The sequence below is a fragment of the Oncorhynchus masou genome, chromosome 32 (genome assembly GCF_036934945.1).
Source record: "Oncorhynchus masou masou isolate Uvic2021 chromosome 32, UVic_Omas_1.1, whole genome shotgun sequence".
Lineage (NCBI taxonomy): Eukaryota > Metazoa > Chordata > Actinopteri > Salmoniformes > Salmonidae > Oncorhynchus > Oncorhynchus masou.
In genome coordinates, this window is record NC_088243.1 from 30,191,237 (window position 1) to 30,214,080 (window position 22,844).

The 22,844-nt window shown below is 42.6% G+C and overlaps 1 protein-coding gene, 1 long non-coding RNA gene and 1 pseudogene across 5 annotated transcripts; 2 read left to right on the forward strand and 1 right to left on the reverse strand.

The window, feature by feature from the left end:
* Positions 1 to 529: 529 nt before the first annotated feature.
* On the reverse strand, positions 530 to 15,917 carry LOC135525898 (protein max-like). 4 transcript variants are annotated; one of them, XM_064953860.1, is made up of 4 exons: positions 15,764 to 15,917; positions 3,364 to 3,471; positions 2,884 to 3,022; positions 530 to 2,664 (listed from the first exon to the last, which is right to left on the reverse strand). In XM_064953860.1, the coding sequence occupies exons 1-4, from the start codon at positions 15,797 to 15,799 to the stop codon at positions 2,477 to 2,479; spliced, it is 471 nt and encodes a 156-aa protein (XP_064809932.1). In that variant the 5' UTR covers positions 15,800 to 15,917; the 3' UTR covers positions 530 to 2,476. The 4 variants fall into 4 exon arrangements, with proteins under 4 accessions (XP_064809932.1, XP_064809930.1, XP_064809931.1 ...); XM_064953858.1 differs by having other exon boundaries at positions 2,839 to 3,022; XM_064953859.1 differs by having other exon boundaries at positions 3,355 to 3,471.
* Positions 10,748 to 12,766, forward strand: LOC135526968 (uncharacterized). Its single transcript, XR_010453375.1, has 2 exons — positions 10,748 to 11,320; positions 11,769 to 12,766. It is a non-coding gene; the product is annotated as an uncharacterized LOC135526968 (long non-coding RNA).
* LOC135525897 (elongation factor 1-gamma-like) lies at positions 13,192 to 14,596 on the forward strand (annotated as a pseudogene).
* Positions 15,918 to 22,844: the final 6,927 nt, after the last annotated feature.

Sequence of the window (22,844 nt, forward strand, 5' to 3'; positions counted from 1 at the left end):
GGTGTGTGTCAGGTATGTGGATAATCTGAGCTCAGTGCTCACTTCAAATTGGCAGTGGCAATAGGCCGGCCAGCCAGCACCATGCAACTCCGTGCTTAGAGCATGTAGGGTTTAAAATGTGGGATAAACATTAACACTAATGGTGCTGGTAAGAACGAAGTACCAAGAAAACTAACCAAACAGTAAGGCATTCTTTGACATATATTTTAAGCTGCCATCGAGGTCAGGTCTCCCTTGTAAAATAGGTATTCTGACCGCAATTGGACTTCCTGGATAAAGGTAGACTTTGTAAAAAACATTTTACGTCTGTATTGTAGTCCCCCACTAACAAAGGTCATAACAAAAGCTGGAAGATTGTAAGCAAGACCACCTTGAAGCATGGTCTATCTAGGTTTTCAAACATGTATTGTCAAACAAGGGTAATCTAGTTGACTGTTCATCTAAAAGTATGCTATGCTATCACAACACCCTATCAGACCAAGAGTTCACCGTTCAAAATTAATGCATCCTGTCACTAAACACAGGACTGGATAAAATAGTTTTATTTATAATAGTTCCTCAGCAAAGGTATGCCTCAACTTCCAAAAATTGTTGGCAGTACTTACAACACCTGTAATATCAATATAATTAAAAAAACATCTAGATTATTACATACTAATTATCTGTAAAATAAAAAATCTAAATGACAAACATTCCCAGGACAGACAAATATTTTGAGGGGTTTTTCTTTGTAGAATGGACAACATTTACAAGTATACAGTAATATGCACTACACTGATATGGCCTTTTCCTTTAATACAAGTAAAAAGGTTACTACCTTTTAACTGCATAGTGTAACATTATCCATTTCTAAAAAATAAAAATGTAATCTCCATGTTCTTGAGAATAACAAAATAAAAACATTGCTGAACCTGTGAGGTGAGAATATATTAAATGATGCCAACACTGATGAAGGATGAACAATCTCCATTGACAAGTGGTAAAGTTGAACAGAAATGTACAATATGGAATAAGAAATCAATTTCAACATATCACTTTGAAATATGTGTATTCAAATCCCTATATTTAAAGACTTCAGCCATCCACCTTGATTCCAGAAGATTGCATTAGATACATTTTTTTTCAAAGCAACTTCGCATTCTTTTGTGGAAAAGTACAAATATTAAAAAGGTAAACTATTCCTACGGACATTTTCTCAAAGGTCTGTGTAAGTCTCAACTCTTCGAACAGGTTCATTGAGGTGATTCAAAACGAGACATGGGAGTATTTGTTGTAGCTAGACTAAAGCTGTTCAACTGCTCACCTTCATATCTGATTCCGAACAATGATGTTTTAAAAGCATCAAGTCCTTCAAACTGCAGAGCTGTCTCACTTTGGGGGTGTTGAGAGGTGTTGGTGCAATGAGGCGTGACAATACACTGGCAAAGGAGGACAAAGGTTGAAGAGTTGTATATACACTGCATTCGGAAAGTATTCAGACCCCTCAACTTTTTTCACATTGTTACATTCTTATTCTGAAATGGATAGAGACATTTCCTCAATCTACACACAATAACCCATAATGACAAAGTAAAAACAGGTTCTTAGTTATTGAGCTCAGGTGCATCCTGTTTCCATTGATCATCCTTGAGATGTTCCTACAACTTGATTGGAGTACACCTGGTGTAAATTCAATTGATTGGACATGATTTGGAAAGGCACACACCTGTCTATATAAGGTCCCACAGTTGACAGTGCATGTCAGAGCAAAAACCAAGCCATGAGGTCAAAGGGGCAGCAGGGAGCCTAGTGGTTAGAGCGTTGGGCCAGTAACCGACAGATTTCTAGATCGAATCCTCAAGCTGACAAGGTAAAAATCTGTCATTCTGCCCCTGAACAAGTCAGTTAACCCACTGTTAACCGTCATTGTAAATAAATAATGATGGTCACTCCGACAGAGCGCCAGAGTTCCTCTGTGGAGATATGGTTGTCCTTCTGGAAGGTTCTCATCTCTGCAACACTCCACCAATCAGGCCTTAATGGTAGTGGCCAGACATAAGCCACTCCTCAGTAAAATGCACATGACAGCCCGCTTGGAGTTTGCCAAAAGGCACCTAAAGGGCTCTCAGACCATGTAGAAACAAAATTCACCGGTCTGATGAAACTCGAGGCTGTAATCGCTGCCAAAGATGCTTCAACAAAGTACTGGGTCTGAATAGTTGTGTAAATGTGATATGTTTATTTTTAATGAATGTGCAACAATGTCTAAAAAAAACAGTTTTTGCTTTGTCATTATGGGGTAATGTGCATACATTTAAAAAAAAAACATTTTAATCAATTTTAGAATAAGGCTGTAACGTAACAAAATGTTGGAAAAGCCATGATCGCACCTTTCTCACATGGTCTTCCTGGACTGGCATGAGAAGAATGGAAACAGACTGAACAGGAGGGGGCTGGTGGATAAGAGTCTCTCTGGTGATAACACTGTGGATGGAGTCTAGATGGGCTCCACACGCAGCTTCTTTCTATTGGCCGGCTCCTCTGTCTCTGATTCAGAGCTGGAGTCGGAGCCTCCGTCGAAGGCAGACACTGTGCTCCCCTTGGGGTTGGTGTACCAGCTGCTGTCAGAGGAAGAGTAGTTGGCCTGGAGAGTAGTGTTCCCTTTGGCCTTCTCCAGTGCACGGACTAAAATCAACCAGAGAAACACAGAACAATAGGATAAGTATAAGTCTCTCCCTTCTCCACCGTGAAACATTGTTCACTGGGATAATGCAATAAAGGCCCTGAGAAGCAGAGCGTAAGTAGTGCAAGTATGGTTCTGATCAGTAGTGCCCATGACCAAGACACACCATGACTCACCCTCCTGCACCTGCAGTTGTCCCTGGGCCTTGAGCCCACACTCACCCTGCTGCTCTAGCATTGCATTCTGCTTCTTCAGGTCGTCAATGTCCTGCTGGTGTGTGTGGTTTTTTCGTCTCATGTACTGGATGTAGTCTGTGGCTTTGTCTAGGATCTGAGCTCGGGAAGCCTGTTTGACAGATTGCTGTCAGCAGCAAATTAAAAACTCAGCCATGAGGCAATGTTTCATTTGTCCTTATCAGAGCATTACAGATGACACACACTGCTGGCCTAGTTATTCAAGATTAGGCTAAATACCATTAGCTTATTGGAACCAAGTATCATTCCAAGCTGATTATTAACTCATTAATGAAAAATAAACCATTCAAAATAATGAGTGAGGCTTATTTGATCACCATTGCTACAGTAGTACATTTAGCATTAATACATTTGGACATTCATACAAACTACTAACTTCATATTGCATTTATTCTACAGTCCGACAGAGCTGGATAGTAGAAAATACCGATTACTAACTTCACTAACCTTCTCCCCTTGTAACACAGGCACAGAGTCCCGTAAACTGCTGAAGCTGTCTTTAATGTGGTCCCTACGTTTGCGCTCCAGCGCATTGTGATGTGCTCGTTTGTCAGCCTGCAAAGAGAGATTCACAGAGGAATCAAAGTCAACCCAAACTAGCAATAGGCCTAATAGGTTGCAAAATGTTAAAGCAAACATTTTAAAGTTGGCTGTCCATTTTAATTTCCATTAGAATCCGAACTCAACGATTTAACACATTAGCCATGAGTTGATCCTAGTAACAGGAAGGATAAATATAGACTGATGCACGATTTAAAGGGATATTTCACCCAAACTACAAAATTACATTGGTTTCCTTACCCTGTAAGCAGTCTATAGACAAGGTATTGGTGGCACAAATCCCATTAAAGTCATGGGACCAATATTAGCATTTTTTTAACACATGTTCAAAACATCTAAGTGACTTGAGCTTCACAATACTTGGAACCACCAAGACTCTTCCTAGAGCTGGCCGTCTGGCCAAACTGAGCAAATCGGGGGAGACCCGATGGTCACTCTGACAGAGCTGCAAAGTTCCTCTGTGGAGATGGGTGAACCTTCCAGAAGGACAACCATCTCTGCAGCACTCCACCAATCAGGCCTTAATGGTAGACTGGCCAGACGGAAGCCACTCCTCGGTAAAAAGGCACATGACAGCCCAATGGGAGTTTGCTAAAAAAGGCACCTAAAGGATTCTCAGACCATGAGAAGAAACAAGATTCTCTGGTCTGATGAAACCAAGATTGAACTCTTTTTCCTGAATGCCAAGCGTCACATCTGGAGGAAACCTGGTACCATACCTACGGTGAAGCATGGTGGTGGCAGCATCATGCTGTGGGATGTTTTTCAGCAGCAGGGACTGGGAGACTAGTCACGATTGAGGGAAAGATGAACGGAGCAAAGTACAGAGAGCCTTGATGAAAACCTGCTCGAGAGTTCTCAGGACCGCAGACTGGGGTGAAGGTTCAGCTTCCAACAGGACAATGACCCTAAGAACACAGCCAAGACAACACAGTAGTGGCATTGGGACAAGTCTCTGAAGGTCCTTGAGTGGCCCAGCCAGAGCCCGGACTTGAACCCAATCGAACATCTCTGGAAAGACCTGAAAATAGCTTTGCAGCGATGCAATTTCCGTTTGTTCTTATTTTATTAATTTGCTACTTTTTCTAAACCTGTTTTTGCTTTGTCATGATGGGGTATTGTATGTAGATTGCTGATAAAAAAAACGATGTAATCAATTTTAGAACAAGGGGTCTGAATACTTTCCAAAAGCACTGTATGTTGCTTTCTGGGCTTTAACAGAAACAAACAGCCGCAAATGCAATAACTGCATTGTCTTTTCACCTATTGATGAAGTGTCAACAACCTGTCAAAAGACTAAATCAATGTGTAATCATGATGGGAAGGACACAATGTATATTATTTCCTCTCATGGGGTGCATAGTACCATTCAAAATGACATGACGTTTGAATGGCATCCTCTGCATAGCATGATACTAATTTGATATGGAATTTAACCATCAGACATGTTTATGTTAAGCCGCAAGGTTTACAAGTTTCTTGCAAGAAAACAAACTAAATTAATGGGTAATTTCGTACTGCTAGCTAGCTAAATACAGGGTGTTCAGGTATTATATGATGGAATTACCCTTTCATAAGCCTCATGTAGCTAGCTAAAATTACATCTGAAAGAGAAAAGTATACCTAGCTAGCTAACTTCGGAGAAATGGCACTGCCCATGTACACTTCTCTGCATGAGCTAAGCTGACCTCGCAACCGTGTTGATGGGGTAATATTAACCTTTAGCACCCATTGACACATTCATAGACACTAAAACTACCTATAGCACACATTGACAATAGTATCTTCTGGGCAGGGGAGTTTTGTTAAGTCTCAACACTTCTCCAGAGTGGCGCAGTGGCCTAAAGCACTGCATTGCAGTGATTGAGGTGTTACTACAGACCCAGGTTCAAACCCGGGCTGTGTCGCTGCTGGCCGCGACCAGGAGACCCATGAGGCAGAGCACAATTGGCCCAGCGTTGTCCAGGATAGAAGAGGGTTTGTCCGGCAGGGATGTCCATGTTCCATCGCGCTCTAGCCGGGCTCATGCACGCTGACTTCGGTTGCCAGTTTTACCGTGTTTCCTCAGACACATTGGTGCGGCTGGCTTCTGGGTCAAGAAGCAGTGCAGCTTGGCAGGTTCGTGTTTCAGAGGATGCAAGGCTCATTGGAATTGGGAGTTGCAGCAATGGGACGAGACTAACTACCAATTGGATATTTGTTATTTATTTTAACTTTATTTAACCAGGTAAGCAAGTTGAGAACAAGTTCTCATTTCCAATTGCGACCTGGCCAAGATAAGGCAAAGCAGTTAGACACATACAGTAGAAAAATACGTCTATATTCGATGTGAGCAAATGAGGTCAGATAAGGGAGGTAAAGGCAAAAAAAAGGCCATGGTGGCGAAGTAAATACAATATAGCAAGTAAAACACTGGAATGGTAGATTTGCAGTGGAAGAATGTGCAAAGTAGAAATAAAAATAATGGGGTGCAAAGAATCAAAATAAATACAGTAGGGGAAGTAGTAGTTGTTTGGGGTAAACTATAGATGGGCTATGTACAGGTGCAGTGATATGAGAGCTGCTCTGACAGCTGGTGCTTAAAGCTAGTGAGGGAGATAAGTGTTTCCAGTTTCAGAGATTTTTGTAGTTCGTTCCAGTCATGGGTAGCAGAGAACTGGAAGGAAAGGCGGCCAAAGGAATAATTGGTTTTGGGGGTGACCAGAGAGATATACCTGCAGGAGCGCGTGCTACGGGTGGGTGCTGTTATGGTGACCAGCGAGCTGAGATAAGTGGGGAATTTACCTAGCAGGGTCTTGTAGATGACCTGGAGCCAGTGGGTTTGGCGACGAGTATGAAGCGAGGGCCAGCCCACGAGAGCGTACAGGTCGCAGTGGTGGGTAGTATATGGGGTTTTGGTGACAAAACGGATGGCACTGTGATAATTAATCCATGCTTTTGTCACTTCTAGGTTAGACTACTGCAATGCTCTACTTTCCGGCTACCCGGATAAATCACTAAATAAACTTCAGTTAGTGCTAAATACGGCTGCTAGAATCCTGACTAGAACCCAAAAAATTTGATCATATTAGTCCAGTGCTAGCCTCCCTACACTGGCTTCCTGTCAAAGCAAGGGCAGATTTCAAGGTTTTACTGCTAACCTACAAAGCATTACATGGGCTTGCTCCTACCTATCTCTCTGATTTGGTCCTGCCGTACATACCTACACGTACACTACGGTCACAAGACGCAGGCCTCCTAATTGTCCCTAGAATTTCTAAGCAAACAGCTGGAGGCAGGGCTTTCTCCTATAGAGCTCCATTTTTCATGTCAGAGACGCAAACTCGGTCTCAACCTTTACGTCTTTACTGAAGACTCATCTCTTCAGTGGGTCATATGATTGAGTGTACTTTTTCTCAGTATTCCCCAAGGTGTCTACAGCATTGTAACGTAGTTCTACGCATTTATGTTGAAGAATACCCGTAAACGGCTACATCGCGCAAGTGGTCACCTGATGGCTCTCAGAGTGATTCTCGTGTAAAATACAAAGGTAGCCATTATTCCAATCGGTCCTACTGAAAAACCAATTGTCCCGGTGGATATATTATCGAATAGATATTTGAAAAACACCTTGAGGATTTATTATAAACAACATTTGCCATGTTTCTGTCGATATTATGGAGCTAATTTGGAATATTTTTTGGCGTTTTCGTGACTTCATTTTCCAGGCGATTTCTCGGCCAAACGTGAAGAACAAACGGAGCTATTTCTTCTACAAAAATAATATTTTTGGAAAAAAGGAACATTGGCTATCTAACTGGGAGTCTCGTGAGTGAAAACATCCGGAGCTCATCAAAGGTATACGATTTAATTTGATTGCCTTTCTGATTTCCGTGACCAAGTTACCTGCAGCTAGCTGGACAAAATGCTATGCTAGGCTATCGATAAACTTACACAAATGCTTGTCTAGCTTTGGCTGTAAAGCATATTTTGAAAATTTGAGATGACAGGGTGATTAACAAAAGGCTAAGCTGTGTCTCAATATATTTCACTTGTGATTTTCATGAATAGGAATATTTTCTAGGAATATTTATGTCCGTTGTGTTATGCTAATTCGTGTCAGTCAATGATTACGCTCCCGGACCCGGGATGGGGAGTGACTAGAGGTTAAAACCTGTTAGAGATCGGGCTACTTTTTTCAACATTCTGTTAAAAATCACGCAACATTTCAACGTCCTGCTACTCATGCCAGGAATATAGTATATGCATATGATTAGTATGTGTGGATAGAAAACACTGAAGTTTCTAAAACTGGTTAAATGATGTCTGTGACTATAACAGAACGTGTTTCGTGGTCAAAATCCCAAGGAAACCTGATCACAAAATCGACAAAGAAAAAATCAATCCGCCAGTCTCTGTATTGTCTATTGCAAGGTATAATAGATAGCGACCGGCTTACAGTTCCTACAGCTTCCACACGATGTCGCCAGTGTTGTGAATTCTATGCAGGTAAATCCTTGGTCATATGAGTAATAGGCACATCCTGTCATCTGGTACACAGCAGGAAGAAATGGAAGGGGGAAAGTGGACTACGATTTCCAAACTTGTTGCTATTGAATACAGATCGCTCCGTGATCAATTTGATCGTTTATTAACGTTTACTAATACCTAAAGTTGGATAACAGAAGTAGTTTGAAGTGTTTTGTCAAAGTTTATAGGCAACTTTTTAATTTTAAAAAATAACGTTGCGTTTAGAAACTGTGTTTTTCCTGGATCACACAGTCTTCATAAATGGACATTTTGGGTATACAAGGACCGATTTAATCGAAAAAAAGACCCAATTGTGATGTTTATGGGACATATAGGAGTGCCAACAAAGAAGCTCGTCAAAGGTAATGAATGTTTTATATTTTATTTCTGCCGGCTACGCTAATTCTTTTGTTTACGTCCCCTTCAGGTATTTCGGGGTGTTGCATGCTATCAGATAATAGCTTCTCATGCTTTCGCCGAAAAGCATTTAAAAAATCTGACTTGTTGGCTAGATTCACAACGAGTGTAGCTTCAATTGAGTACCCTGCATGTGTGTTTTAATGAACGTTTGAGTTTTAACGAGTGCTATTAGCATTTGGCGTAGCGCATTTGCATTTATTGTTGGCAAGGTGGGACGCTAGCGTGTCGGGTTGCCCAGAGAGGTTAAGCAGTGAATAAAACAAACTTAGGGAGGAGGCTTCTAATGTTAACATGCATGATACCAAGGCTTTTACTTAATTAATGACCAACGGCTCGTATTTCTGTGTTCATTATATTATAATTAAGTCTATGATTTGATAGAGCAGTCTGACTGAAAAGGTGCCCATTGTAAACGGCCAGCTCCTCAGTCTCAGTTGCTAATATATGCATATTATTATTAGTATTGGATAGAAAACACTCTAAAGTTTACAAAACTGTCAAAATATTGTCTGTGAGTATAACATAACTGATATTGCAGGCGAAACCCTGAGGAAAATCAAAACAGGAAGTGGCTTCTATTTTGAAAACCCCATGTTCCATAGCCTCCCTTTGCTGGATTTAAAGGGATATGAAACAGATTCCTTTTCCTATCGCTTCCTCAAGGTGTCAGACTTCAGACATAGTTTCAGGATTTTATTTTGAAAAATGAGCCAGAATGATAACATCGCATCAAGTGGTCACATGAGTTTTGCTCGCGCAACAGAATTTGGACAGTCATTGTTTTCCCCTCTCCTACTGTGAAAGACATTTGCGGTTGATATATTATCGATTATATATTTTAAAAACAACCTGACGATTGATTATAAAATACGTTTGACATGTTTCTGTAGACATTATGGAAACTATTTGGAATTTGTCTGCGTTTTCGTGACCGCTCTTTCCTGTGGATTTCTGAACATAACGGAGGTATTTTGGATATGAATATTATCTTTGTGGAACAAACGGAACATTTGTTGTGTAACTGGGAGTCTCCTGAGTGAAAACATCCGAAGATCAAAGGTAAACGATTAATTTGATTGCTTTTCTGATTTTCGTAACCGAGCTACCTGATGCTAAGTGTACTTAATGTTTTATCGTGCGATCGATAAACTTACACAAACGCTTGGATTGCTTTCTCTGTAAAGCATAATTTCAAAATCTGACACGACAGGTGGATTAACAAAAGGCTAAACTGTATTTTCCTATATTGCACTTGTGATTTCATGAATATAAATATTTATAGTAATATTTATTGTATGTAGCGCTATGCTAGCGGTTGTTGATGACACTTATCCCGATATCGGGATTGCAGCCATAACAAGTTAACTGGGAATATTGAAGAACTAGGAATATTGAACCACAAGCTTTCATATGTTCTCATGTTCTGAGCAAGGAACTTAAACTTTTGCTTTTTTTAAATGGCACATATTGCACTTTTACTTTCTTCTCCAACACTGTGTTTTTGCATTGTTTAAACATGTTTCATTTATTTGAGACTAAATAGATGTTATTTATGTATTATATGAAGTTGTGTTTATTGTTCATTCAGTATTGTTGTAATGGCATTACAAATATATAAACAAAAATAATGATTAATGAATAAATACATTTAAATAAATAAATGTTAAATGTTATCGTTTATTTACGTATTAGGGTACCTAAGGTTTGATTATAAATGTTGTTTGACTTGTTTGGAAAAGTTTATTAGTAACGTTTGGGATTCATTTTGTATGCATTTTGATGGAGGGAAATTATTGAGTGGATTATTGACTGAAGCGAGCCAGCTAAACTGAGTTTTTATGGATATAAAGAAAGGGACGTTTGAGTGCCAACAGAAAAATATCATCAAAGGTAAGGGATTTTTAATATTGCTATTTCTGACTTTCGTGTCGCACCTGCCTGGTTGAAATATGTTTTTCATTTGTTTGTATGCGGGGCGCTGTCCTTGGATAATTGCATGGTGTGCTTTCCCCTGTAAAGCCTTTTTGAAATCTGACACAGCGGCTGGATTAACAAGAAGTTAAGCTTTATTTTGATGTATTACTCTTGTGATTTTATGAAAAGTTAAATATTTATAATACTGTAGTTTGAATTTCGCGCTCTGCAATTCCACCGGATGTGGGACACCCACCTGCACATAAGAAGTTTTTAACCCACTGTTCCTAGGCCATCATTGAAAATATGAATTTGTTCTTAACCGACTTGCCTAGTTAAATAAAGGTTAAAAAATTAATTAATTAAATCAGCAAATCATGCCTCTGTACTCTTGCTTCCTGTTTTACAAGCAGAAGCTGAAACCGGAAGTACCCACGATTCACTCCGTTGAGAAATGGTCTCCAGAATCAGAGGTTATGCTACAGGACTACTTTACTAGCGCTGATAGGAATATGTTTAGAGACTCCCCGATAACATAGATGAGCTAACAACCCGCCACCGGCTTCATTAGAAAATGCATTGGCGATGTGGTACACACGGTGAGGGTTTGCTGCTTCCCCAATCAAAAGCCCTGGATTAACAACAAGATTGGAGCTAAACTAAAGGTCAGGGCTACCGCACACAGAGCTATCGTAGACAACCCTGATGCTATGACCGAAGACAGGAATAAGTACAAGGAGGCCCGCTATTAACGCAGCAGATTCATCAAACGAACAAAAGGACAATATAGGAATAAGGTGGATTCATATTACACAGGCCCCGACACCCGCCACATGTGAGAGGGGCTATAGTCCATTACATATTACAAAGGAAGACCCAACCGTGATCTACCCAACAATGCCTCGCTAAAAGTGGGTGATCTCACGCTGAGGCCGACGTGAGAAGGGTCTTTAAATTAAGTCAACACCCGCAAGGCCCCGGGCCACAACAATATTCCAGGGTGCGTTCTCAGAGCATGTCCAGAACAGCTGGCAGGCATATTCACATTCAATTTTTAACCTCTCCTTTTCCCAGTCTTTAGTCACCGCATGTTTTAAGATGACCACAATAATTCCTGTTCCTAAGAACTCTAAGGCTTCATGCCACAATGATTACTGCCCTGTAACAGTCACTTCTGTAATCATGAAGTGCTTTGAGAGGCTGGTTATGGCACACATTAACTGCACCATCCCAGCCACTCTAGACCCACTCCAATTCCAGTGTTGATTTGCTAAATTGTAATTACTTTGCTACTATGGCCTATTTATTGCCATAACTCCTCATGCCATTTGCACACACTGTATATAGACTTTTTAATGTTTTTGTGTTATTGACTGTACACTTGTTTATTCCATGTGTAACTCTGTGTTGTTGTTTCTTTCACACTGCTTTGCTTTATCTTGGTCAAGTCTGCAACTGGATCCTGGACTTCCTGATGGGCCAACCACATGTGGTGAGGGTAGGCAACATCCTCTCAACCACACTGACCTTTAACACAGTGGCCCCACAGGTGTGTGTGCTTAGTCCCCTCCTGTACTCCCTGTTCACCCACAACTGTATGGACTTCAACGCCATTATCAAGTTCGCCGACGACACAACAGTGGCAGACCTGATCACCGGCGACAAGAGTCAGCCTACAGGAAGGAGGTCAGTGACCTGGCAGTGTGGGGCCGGAGCAACAACTTCTCCCTCAACGTCAAGAAGACCAAGGAGCTGATTGTGGACTACAGGAAACAAGGGAGGACGAGCACACCCCCACCCACATCAATGGGCGGTTGTGGAGCAGGTAGAGCGCTTCAAGTTCCTTGTGTCCAAATCACTAGACTTAAAATGGTTCACACGCACAGTCACGAAGAAGGCACGACAGTGCCTGTTCCCCTTCAGGAGGCTGAAAAAGTTTGGCCTTCAGAAATGTTTTGGTACCCTTCCCCAGATCTGTGCCTCAACGCAATCCTGTTTCGGAGTTCTACGGACAATTCCGTCGACCTCATGTCTTGGTTTTTGCTCTGACATGCACTGTCAACTGTGGGACCTTATATAGACAGGTGTGTGCCTTTCCAAATCATGTCTAATCAATTGAATTTACCACAGGTGGACTCCAATCAAAGTTGTAGTAACATCTCCAGGATGATCCATGGAAACAGGATGTACCTGAGCTCAATTTCAAGTCTCTGAATACTTATGTAAATTTGGTATCAGTTTATACATTAGCAAACATTTCTAAAAGCCTGTTTTTGCTTTGTCATTATGAGGTATTGTATGCAGATTGACGAGGAAAAATAAGGCTGTAACGTAACTATGTGGAAAAAGTCAAGGGGTCTGAATATTTTCAGAACGCACTGCATGCTCCTAATCTCTCATGTCAGCAATAAATAATATTTCAAATAAAAAAAGACTTACTGTGGGAGTTCTGTACAGATCTATATGCTGTGTGTGCCTCCAGTTGACAAACTACACTTTTTCCCACGGTGTACAAACAGGTCAGTGGAGGCTGCTCGGCGGAGAACGGCTCCTAATAATGGCTGGAACGGAGTAAATGGAATGGCATCAAACCATGCGTTTGATGTATTTGTTACCATTCCACTCCCACCAGTACCTCGAGCCCATCCTCCCCAATTCAGGTGCCACCAACCTCCTGTGACAGGTGTTCAGCGGATGCTAGATTGATAATTAGCACAGGTTGTTCGAGAACACATTTCTTTCCTCGAGGCAAGCAGAAGTTGGTAGCCGAGGTCTACGCCCTCCTCGTCGGCAATTGGTCAACAGTAGGGATTCTACAATGACGTGCACGTTGTCATTCAAGGAGAGAAGACTCGTCCTCATTCCCTTTTTTTCTCTCTTCCTAAAGATGGCGGCAGGGACTCTGTACACGTATCCAGAAAACTGGAGAGACTTCAAGGCTCAGATTGCAGCCCAGTACAGCGGTGCCTGCCTCAAGGTGGCCAGCAGCGCCCCTGCCTTCACTTTCGAGCAGACGAACCGTACCCCCGCCTTCCTCAACAACTTCCCCTCGGGCAAGGATCCAGCTTTTCCGGGCGATGAAGGCTTCTGTCTTTTCGAGCGTAATGCCATTGCTCACTACCTGAGCAATGAGGCCCTGCGTGGCAGCAGTCCCCAGGCCCAGGTGCTTCAGTGGGTAAGCTTTGCTAATGCTGAAATCATCCCTCCAGGCTCTGCGTGGGTCTTCCCAACCTTGGGAATCATGCAGTTCAACAAGCAGGCAACAGAGCAGGCCAAGGAGGAGGTGAAGAAGGTTATGTTTGTCCTCAACCATCACCTCAACACCAGGACCTTCTTGGTTGGAGAGCGAGTCAGCCTAGCTGATATCAGCGTGGCCTGTCGCATGATCTGGCTCTTTAAACAGGTCCTTGAGCCTTCCTTCCGCCAACCTTTCCCCAATGTGACCCGTTGGTTCCAGACCTGCGTTAACCAGACCCAGTTCAAGACCGTGCTCGGAGAGGTCAAGCTCTGCGACAAGATGGCTCAGTTTGATCCCAAGAAGTTCTCTGACATGCAGCCCAAGAAGGACAGCCTTCCCAAGAAAGACGCCCCTCCCAAGAAAGAGAAGGCTGGAAAGGGGGCAGGCAGACCTCAGGAGAAGAAGGACAAGAAGAAGAAGGAAGAGAAGGAAGCTGCCCCTGCTGAGGACGAAATGGACAAGTGTGAAGCAGCTCTGGCTTCAGAACCCAAAACAAAGGACCCTTTCACTCACCTACCAAAGAGTGCGTTTGTCATGGACGAGTTCAAGAGGAAGTACTCTAACGAGGACACGCTGACTGTAGCCGTGCCCCACTTCTGGGAACAGTTTGACAGTTTGATGGCTACTCCATCTGGTACGGTGAGTACAAATACCCAGAGGAGCTTACCATGACCTTCATGAGCTGCAACCTCATCACGGGAATGTTCCAGCGAATTGACAACCTCCGCAAGAACGGCTTTGCCAGCATGATCCTGTTCGGTGGGAACGACAGTAGCATTTCTGGAATCTGGATCTTCAGAGGACAGGACTTAGCTTTCACTCTGTCTGATGACTGGCAGATTGATTACGAGTCATACGCCTGGCGCAAACTGGACCCCGACACCGGCGAAACCAAGACCATGGTCAAGGAGTACTTTGCTTGGGAGGGAGAGTTCAAACACGTGGGAAAACCCTTTAACCAAGGCAAGTGCTTCAAGTGAACAGCGTGGAGGATGATGGCACCATGACCCCTATACGTCTGCCATTATACATCAACACCTTAACCTAAGGACATTCAAACACCTTGTGCTTGGACCTTCTCAAACTGATATTCAGTAGGAGTGGATTGTGTCTCAATGTTCCTAACAGAAGCGGTTCTTTTGAGTTGACAAATAAACATGTTTTCCACAATGAAACAAAAAAATAATAATAAAAAGACTCGTCCTCATTCACATTTGTTTACTTGAAATACTGCACCAAACATCCTAGTCAGAAGCAAAATTGTGCAACTATCATCTCCTCTACAAAAATGTCCAAATTAATGACAGATATCTTGATGTAATGGACAAACAGTACTATTGCCGTTTTTTTTCTCGCGAAGGTCTTATTAAGGGAGTATACGGAAGCATGCTGACGCCTTTACACACAGGTGTTCGGACCATAGCGAATTAGCACAGGTGGTGCCTCTGTCAACATGCGTTGTTCGTGAAGATATGGCAGTGTGGGAACGCTAACCCTATAAAAAGGTGTGTATTAATTGAACATATTGTATTACATTTATTTTTCACTAATATGAAATACAAGCTCCGTTCCAAAACTCGACTGCAAGTGATGCGTGTTAATGTTGAGACTAAGTGTCATGGCTCTTAACTCCCCGTACAAAATACGCCTTCATCCAATGATGTGTAATGTAATGGGACAGCGTCATGAGCTAATCTCATTTCTGCATTGAGGTACGTTTTCAGACCCATATCTGGCACCAGCTCCAGGTGTCTTAATGTAACCATGTTTGCGTTCCGACACCAGTGCATCTCAGCATAATTTTGGGGTTATCTTCTTTCAAGATAAACAACCCCAGTGCAGAGCAGTGTAATGGTGGGGTTATCATCTTACAATATATACAAATGATGCAGATGGATTTTGCGTCGCAGGCATCGCTGTTTGTTGATGCCCAAGGGTCTAGCCAGGTAGCAAGCGATTTTCATTCAGTTAACCACTTCAACTAGAACAGGCAAGCTCCGTGTTGGCTAACGCTTGCTAACGTTAACTACATTCTTCTAAAACTGGTAACGCTAACTAACATTAACTAGTAAGTCAAACGTTGGAATATTTTAGCTAACTGGGTTTGCAGGTTACTGGGTCAAATATTTCTGATCTGCCAGTTCAGCTACACTAACTAGCTAGTACACGTTTCCCTCAAAGTCTCGAGCGAGCACATTAACTTACGTCACTGTCAACATCGATATCTTCGTTGTCGCTCATTCTTCGGTGAAATGTATGAGGGGGGGGGGTGTTAAAAACAAAGCGAGGTAGCAACCAAAATGAAATCAAGAACGGAGCAACTCCTACAGCAGGGACAAGACGATCAACGGATTCTCCCCACGTGATTCGCCTACACATGGACACAACAGCCTGTAAAGCGCATGTGCGAAGACGAAATGTTGTATGGGTATTGGTGTCCTTGACTCATTAAACGCGTACCATTGTCAACATTTTATAATTGTATTATTCCTGACAGTTTTAAAATACCATTACAATATCTGCTTTATAATTTTACCGTACACCTTGTGGTGAATAGGCAACTGACCCTAATTCAGTGACTTCTACAGATGCATAGAAATACAGACAGATTCTGATCAGTAAATTCACATTGATAAATTGTGTTAATTTATTACCCTTGATTAAGGAGGGATTCTGATGGAATTATCAAACTACATACAGATGAGAGCACACTATCACAGATGAAAGGGGGGAAACCTAACAATATATTTGGTCATATCATCATAGCTGTCTATACCTGTTTATTATTATTCAGAATTAGGTGTAGGTATGTACAATCTATATTTTTCCTGTTTAAGCATGCATGGTTACCATTCTTGTTTGCAGATGTCATTGATCACAAGAATAATAGAGGGGTATAGGCAGGTGGCGATGATAACCAGGCATCTCCTTCTGCAGCCTGTGATTATAAGCCAGATGGCAGCTCAGCTTCAGCAGCCCTCCCCCACTCCGAGCATACACTTCTCTCCATAGGACCTGCATATAGCCATTGTTTCCCTACCAGCACCTGAAAATGTCCCTGGCTGCAGTCTGATGGTATTCAACATTGGCAGAACAAGTAAAACATTTTATCGTCTCACAAATGGGTATGATATTTGAAAATCAAGGAAATAACTCTGCACCTTTTTAGATATATACTTTTTTGTACTTGTAGTACCCCCCAAAATACAGGCCACCTATAGTATTCATAGTGGGATTATGTTTGGTGTTCACCTAATCAATCAGATAAGTAAACATAAATTATCCAACCATCTGACATTCTGCAATTAAGCCATATGATCCTCTGATAGTTAATGGATGATCTTACAGTAGATATATTCTGAAAATAAACACTATAGAGTGCTTCTTGTATTAGTTATGTTTGACACTGATTCTTTAGCAGTGAAGAGAATGACACTATCAAATGATAAACTTAAGTAAGCTCGACTTGTTCACCAGCTCTTTCCAACGCCATATTCATCACCACCCACACCATATACTACCCTCAACCCTCACTGTCGTTTCCATGAACAAATGGCCAACATACATCCATTGCCATCTTGCTTCCTCTCTTCCAAAGAATCCTTTGAAATGTGAAGTTATACACTGAGTATACCAAACATTAAGAACATCTTCCTAATATTGAGCCTCAATTTGTCGGGGCATGGACTCTACAAGGTATCGAAAGCGTTCAAGATACTGGCCCATGTTGATTTCCAATGCTTCCCACAGTTGTGTCAAGTTGGCTGGATGTCCTTTGGGTGGTCGGCCGTTCTTGATAGACACGGGAAACTGTTGAGCATGAAAAACACAGCAGCATTGCAGGTCTTGACACAAACACATCTACTACCATACCCTGTTCAAAAGCACTTAAATATTTTCTCATGTCCATTCATCCTCGGAATGGTACACATACACAATCCATGTCTCAAGGCTTAAAAATCATTATTTGACTGTTTCCCCCCTTCATCTACACTGATTGAAGTGGATTTAAAAAGGGACATCAATAGGGAATCATAGCTTTCACCTGAATTCCCCTGGTCAGTGGTGTGTATTTATAGATACCAAGAGAAGCCAGCCCCCCCCCCCCCAGTTTGAATGTTGTTTTTTTAGCTCGTTCCAGCAAACTGAAAAGAGGAGCAACCCAGGGATGTGTGCACTTTGGGGACCTATAACAGAATGTGACTCAGAATGGGTGTTGTATACGGAGGATGAGGGCTGTAGTAGATATCTCAAATGGGGGAGTAAGGCCTAAGAGGGTTTTATAAATAACCTTCAACTGTCTTGCGACAGGTATATAGATATGACCAGTTTACAGAGGAGTATAGAGTGCAGTGATGTGTCCTATAAGGAGTATTGGTGGCAAATCTGGTGGCCGAATTTTAAAGCACATCTAGCCGCTCAAGAGCACCCTTACCTGCTGATCTATAAATTACGTCTCTGTAATCTAGCATGGGTAGGATGCTCATCTGAATCAGGGTTAGTTTGGCAGTTGGGGTGAAGGAGGAGCGATTATGATAGAGGAAACAAAGTCTAGATTTAACCTGCAGCTTTGATATGTGCTGAGAGAAGGACAGTGTAGCCATAGTCCCAAGTACTTGTATGAGGTGACTACCTCAAGCTCTAAACACTCAGAGGTAATAATCACACCGGTGGGGAGAGGGGCATTCTTCTTACCAAACCACATTACTTTTGTTTTGGAAGTGTTCAGAACAAGCTTAAGGGCAGAGAAAGCTTTTTGGACACTAAGAAAGCTTTGTTGTAGAGCGTTTAACACAATATTCGGGGAGGGGCCAGCTGAGTAAGACTGTATCATCTGCATATAAATGGATGACAGAGCTTCCTACTGCCTGAGCTATGTGTTGTTGATCAAATCAAAGTTTGTCACGTGTCGAATACAGCAGTGAAATGCTTACTTACAGGCTCTAACCAACGGTGCGAGAAAAAAAAGAAGAAAAAAGGGTGTGTGTTTAGGTAAGTAAAGAAATAAAAACAACAGTAATAATACATTTGAAAAAAGAGTAGCAAGGCTATATACAGACACCTGTTAGTCAGGCTTATTGAGGTAGTATGTGCATGTAGGTATTGTTAACGTGACGATGCATATATGATGAACAGAGAGTAGCAGAAGCGTAAAAAGAGGGGTTGGCGGGTGGTGGAACACAATGCAAATAGCCCGGTTAGCCAATGTGTGGGAGCACTGGTTGGTCGGTCCAATTTAGGTAGTATGTACATGAATGTATAGTTAAAGTGACTATCCATATAAGATAAACAGAGAGTAGCAGCAGCGTAAAAGGGGTTGGCGGGGGGCACACAATGCAAATAGTCCGGGTAACCATTTGGTTACCTGTTCAGGAGTCTTATGGCTTGGGAGTAAAAACTGTTGAGAAGCCTTTTTGTCCTAGACTTGGCACTCCAGTACCGCTTGCCATGTGGGAGTAGAGAGAACAGTCTGACTGGGGTGGCTGGGGTCTTTGACAATTTTTAGGGCCTCCCTCTGACACTGCCTGGTGTAGACGTCCTGGATGGCAGGCAGCTTTACCCCAGTGATGTACTGGGCCATACGCACTACCCTCTGAAGTGCCTTGCGGTCGAAGGCCGAGCAATTGCCATACCAGGCAGTAATGCAACCGGTCAGGATGCTCTCGATGTTGCAGCTGTAGAACCTTTTGAGGATCTCAGGACCCATGCCAAATCTTTTTAGTTTCCTGAGGGGGAATAGGCTTTGTCGTGCCCTCTTCACGACTGTCTTGGTGTGTTTGGACCATCAAGTTAGTTGTTGATGTGGACACCAAGGAATTTGAAGCTCTCAACCTGCTCCACAGCCCCATCGATGAGAATGGGGACGTGCTCGGTGCTCCTTTTCCTGTAGTCCACAATCATCTCCTTTGTCTTGGTTACGTTGAGGGATAGGTTGTTATTCTGGCACCACCCGGCCAGGTCTCTGACCTCCTCCCAATAGGCTCTCTGACCTTCTCCCGTCGTTGTCGGTGATCAGGCCGACCACTGTTGTGTCGTCTGCAAAATTAATGATGGTGTTGGAGTCGTGCCTGGCCATGCAGTCGTGGTTGAACAGGAAGTATAAGCGGGGACTGAGCACGCACCGCTTGGGAGCTCCAGTGTTGAGGATCAGCGTGGCAGATGTGGCGCTACCTACCCTCACCACCTGGGGGCGGCCTGTCAGGAAGTCCAGGATCCAGTTGCAGAGGGAGGTGTTAAGTCCCAAGATCCTAAGCTTAGTGATGAGCTTGAGGGTACTATGGTGTTGAACGCTGAGCTGTAGTCAATTAACAGCATTCTCACATAGTGTGGAGTGCAATAGAGATTGCATCATCTGTGGATTTGTTTGGGCTGTATGCAAATTGGAGTGTGTCTAGGGTTTCTGTAAATTGAGAAGAGCGTGGGGCCAAGGATCGAGCCTTGGGGCACTCCCTTGGTGACAGGCAGTGGCTGAGACAGCAGATGTTCTGATTCTATAAACCGCACGCTTTGAGAGAGGTAGTTAGCAGACCAGGCTAAAGACCCCTCAGAGACTCCTTAGCCGGCCCACAAGAATGAAAGGGTCTACCGCAGGGTTGGGCAATTCCAGTTCCTGAGGGCCTGATTGGTATCACAGTTTTGCTCCAGTCCAAGCTAACACACCTGACTCCAATAATCACCTAATCATGATCAATTTAATTCATCAGCTGTGGTTGCTAGGGATGGAGACAAAGTGTGACACCAATCAGGCCACCAATCAAAAATAGCAGCACAACATTGCTTAGAATCAAGGGCAATGGTGACATCATATAGGACCTTTAAGGTTGCAGTGACACATCCATAACCTGAGCGGAAACCAGATTTCATACCAGAGAGAATACTATAGACATCAAGAAACCAAGTCAGTTGATTATTGACAAGTTTTTCCAACACTTTTGATAAACAGGGCAAAATAGAAATTGGGATATAACAGTTAGCATCAGCTCGATCTCCCCCTTCAAATAATGGACACACCGTGGCTGCCTTCCAAGCCATGGGAACCTCCCCAGAGAGGAGAGACAGATTAAAAAGGTCAGAGAAAGGCTTAGCGATGATAGGGGCAGGAACCTTAAAGAAGGGTCTAAACCATCTGACCCTTAATGTTTTTTGGGGGTCAAGTTTAAGGAGCTCCTTTAGCACCTAGACTCAGTGACCGTCTGCAGGGAGAAACGTTGTAGTGGGGCAGGGGAAAAAGAGGGAGTAGCGTTGGGGCTAGCTGCTTTAGAAGGGGTGGGAGATGAGGAAATGTTGGATGGGCAAGGAGGCATGGCTGAGTCAAATAGGAATCCTGACTTAATGAAGCGGTGATTTAAAGAGCTCAGCCATGTGCATCTTGTCAGTAACAACCACATTATCCACATTAAGGGACATGGGAAGCTATGAGGAGGAGGGTTTATTCTCCAGGTCTTTAACCATTTTCCAGAACATCTTTGGGTTAGATTCAGAGAGAGAGAACTGCCCCTTAAAGTAACTAACTTTGGCCTTCCAGATAGCCTGAATGCCGGATAGCCTGAGTATGCGTGTGCCAAGCCTTTTGCCAAATGGAATTCTTGAGGTGGAGTAACTCTGCCAGATCATTGTTGAACCAGGGGCTGAACCTGTTTTTAATTCTCATTTTCTTTATGGGTCGTATTTAACAATACCTCTGAAAATACTAAAAAAGAAGGTCCAACTGTCTTCGACAGAGGGGATCAAGCTGATTCTACAACATTTTACAGAGGCCAGTTCATGAAGGAAGGCTAAATAAAAAAAAATCACAAGTGTTTGACAAATCTGGATAGGTCGTTTCATTGAGCAGCCATTACGAAAACATGCTGTGAAACAGTGATCACTTAGGTGTCAGTCTGGTGTTTTCTATAATGACCTATCAGGATTATAGCTTTTCTGGGTGTTTGGAGTCATACCTTGTGGGATTGGTGATAATCTGAGAAATTTGGGGAGTCCTATTGCTTTCGGACTTGGTCAGGTTGTTTAAGCATGTCCCAGTTTAGGTCACCTAGCAGGACAAATTTAGACTTAGTGTAAGGGGCCAGGAGAGATCTTAGGGCATTTAAGATACAGGCCGGTGCTAATGGTGGACGATAACACCCAGCGACAGTCAACAAATAGCTATTTGAAAGTTTAATGCTTAAAACCAGCAAATCAAAATGTTCGAGGACAGACTTGGTGGAGACAACCGAGCACTGAAGGTGTTCCTTGGTAAAGATTGCCACTCCACCACCATTGGAATATCTGTCTTGCCGAAAAAAGGTTATAACCAGAAAGGTTATCAGTGTTCAAAACACTCTTTCTTAACCATGTCTCAGTAATGACCAACACTTCTGGATGGAGCTGCGAATCCACACTTTCAATGGATCGATTTTAGGTAATAAGCTTCTAGTGTTAACATGCAGAAAACCCAGGCTTTTACGAGAGCAGAAATCAGTGATGCAGACATCAGAGCACAAGTCAGATTTGGGGTTAGCAACAGTAGATGTGCCAGGGTGTATTTGCACATTTCCAGATATCATCAGCAGTAATACAATCAGGGCACAGCAGAGGACAGGAAGAGCTCTGCAGTGTTGATTTATGACATTTGAATGGCAACAATATCATATTGTAGAGCAATTTCATCAGGTAACATGAATACAAAGCCGGCGAGAGGTGGTTAGAATATGATGGGAGTCCCGACTATGGGAACAAACACAGTCTGTCCCATGATTAGGTAAACAAGCAAGTTCATAGTCAACAAAGCACGCAGGAGTCATGAGGCAAATAGCATAAAGTACAAGAAGAAAATATAACTATGTTAGCTAGTTAACATTTGCTACGTATTGAATTTCCATCCTCTCAGGCCAGGGGCTCATTGTATGAATTTATGGTTGGATCAGAATCGCTGTTAATAATCATTGGCCAGTACGGAGAATTAAACCACAAGTCTAACTCCCTATCTCCATCCGTGGCTAATTTAGGAACGGGACGGTTTTAGCTACCTAGCTAGCCACCGGAGGACAACAACATGCAACAATTCAAGTTTGGTCTGATGCCAAATCCAAACTAACAATCCATTTTTTTTGTTGGTGCACCAGGACCATTCACAGCTGAGCTCATCAGTTTAGCTCAACACTGATTGGCTATTATTTGTTTGTTTTTATCAAGGGAGGCCAAATGCTTGCTGGCTTCCCTTGCATTCAATACTACGTGCAGCAACAATGTTATACTCTTTTTGACCAAACAGCATCAGATAGATAAGTTCCACATATTGAGAAGG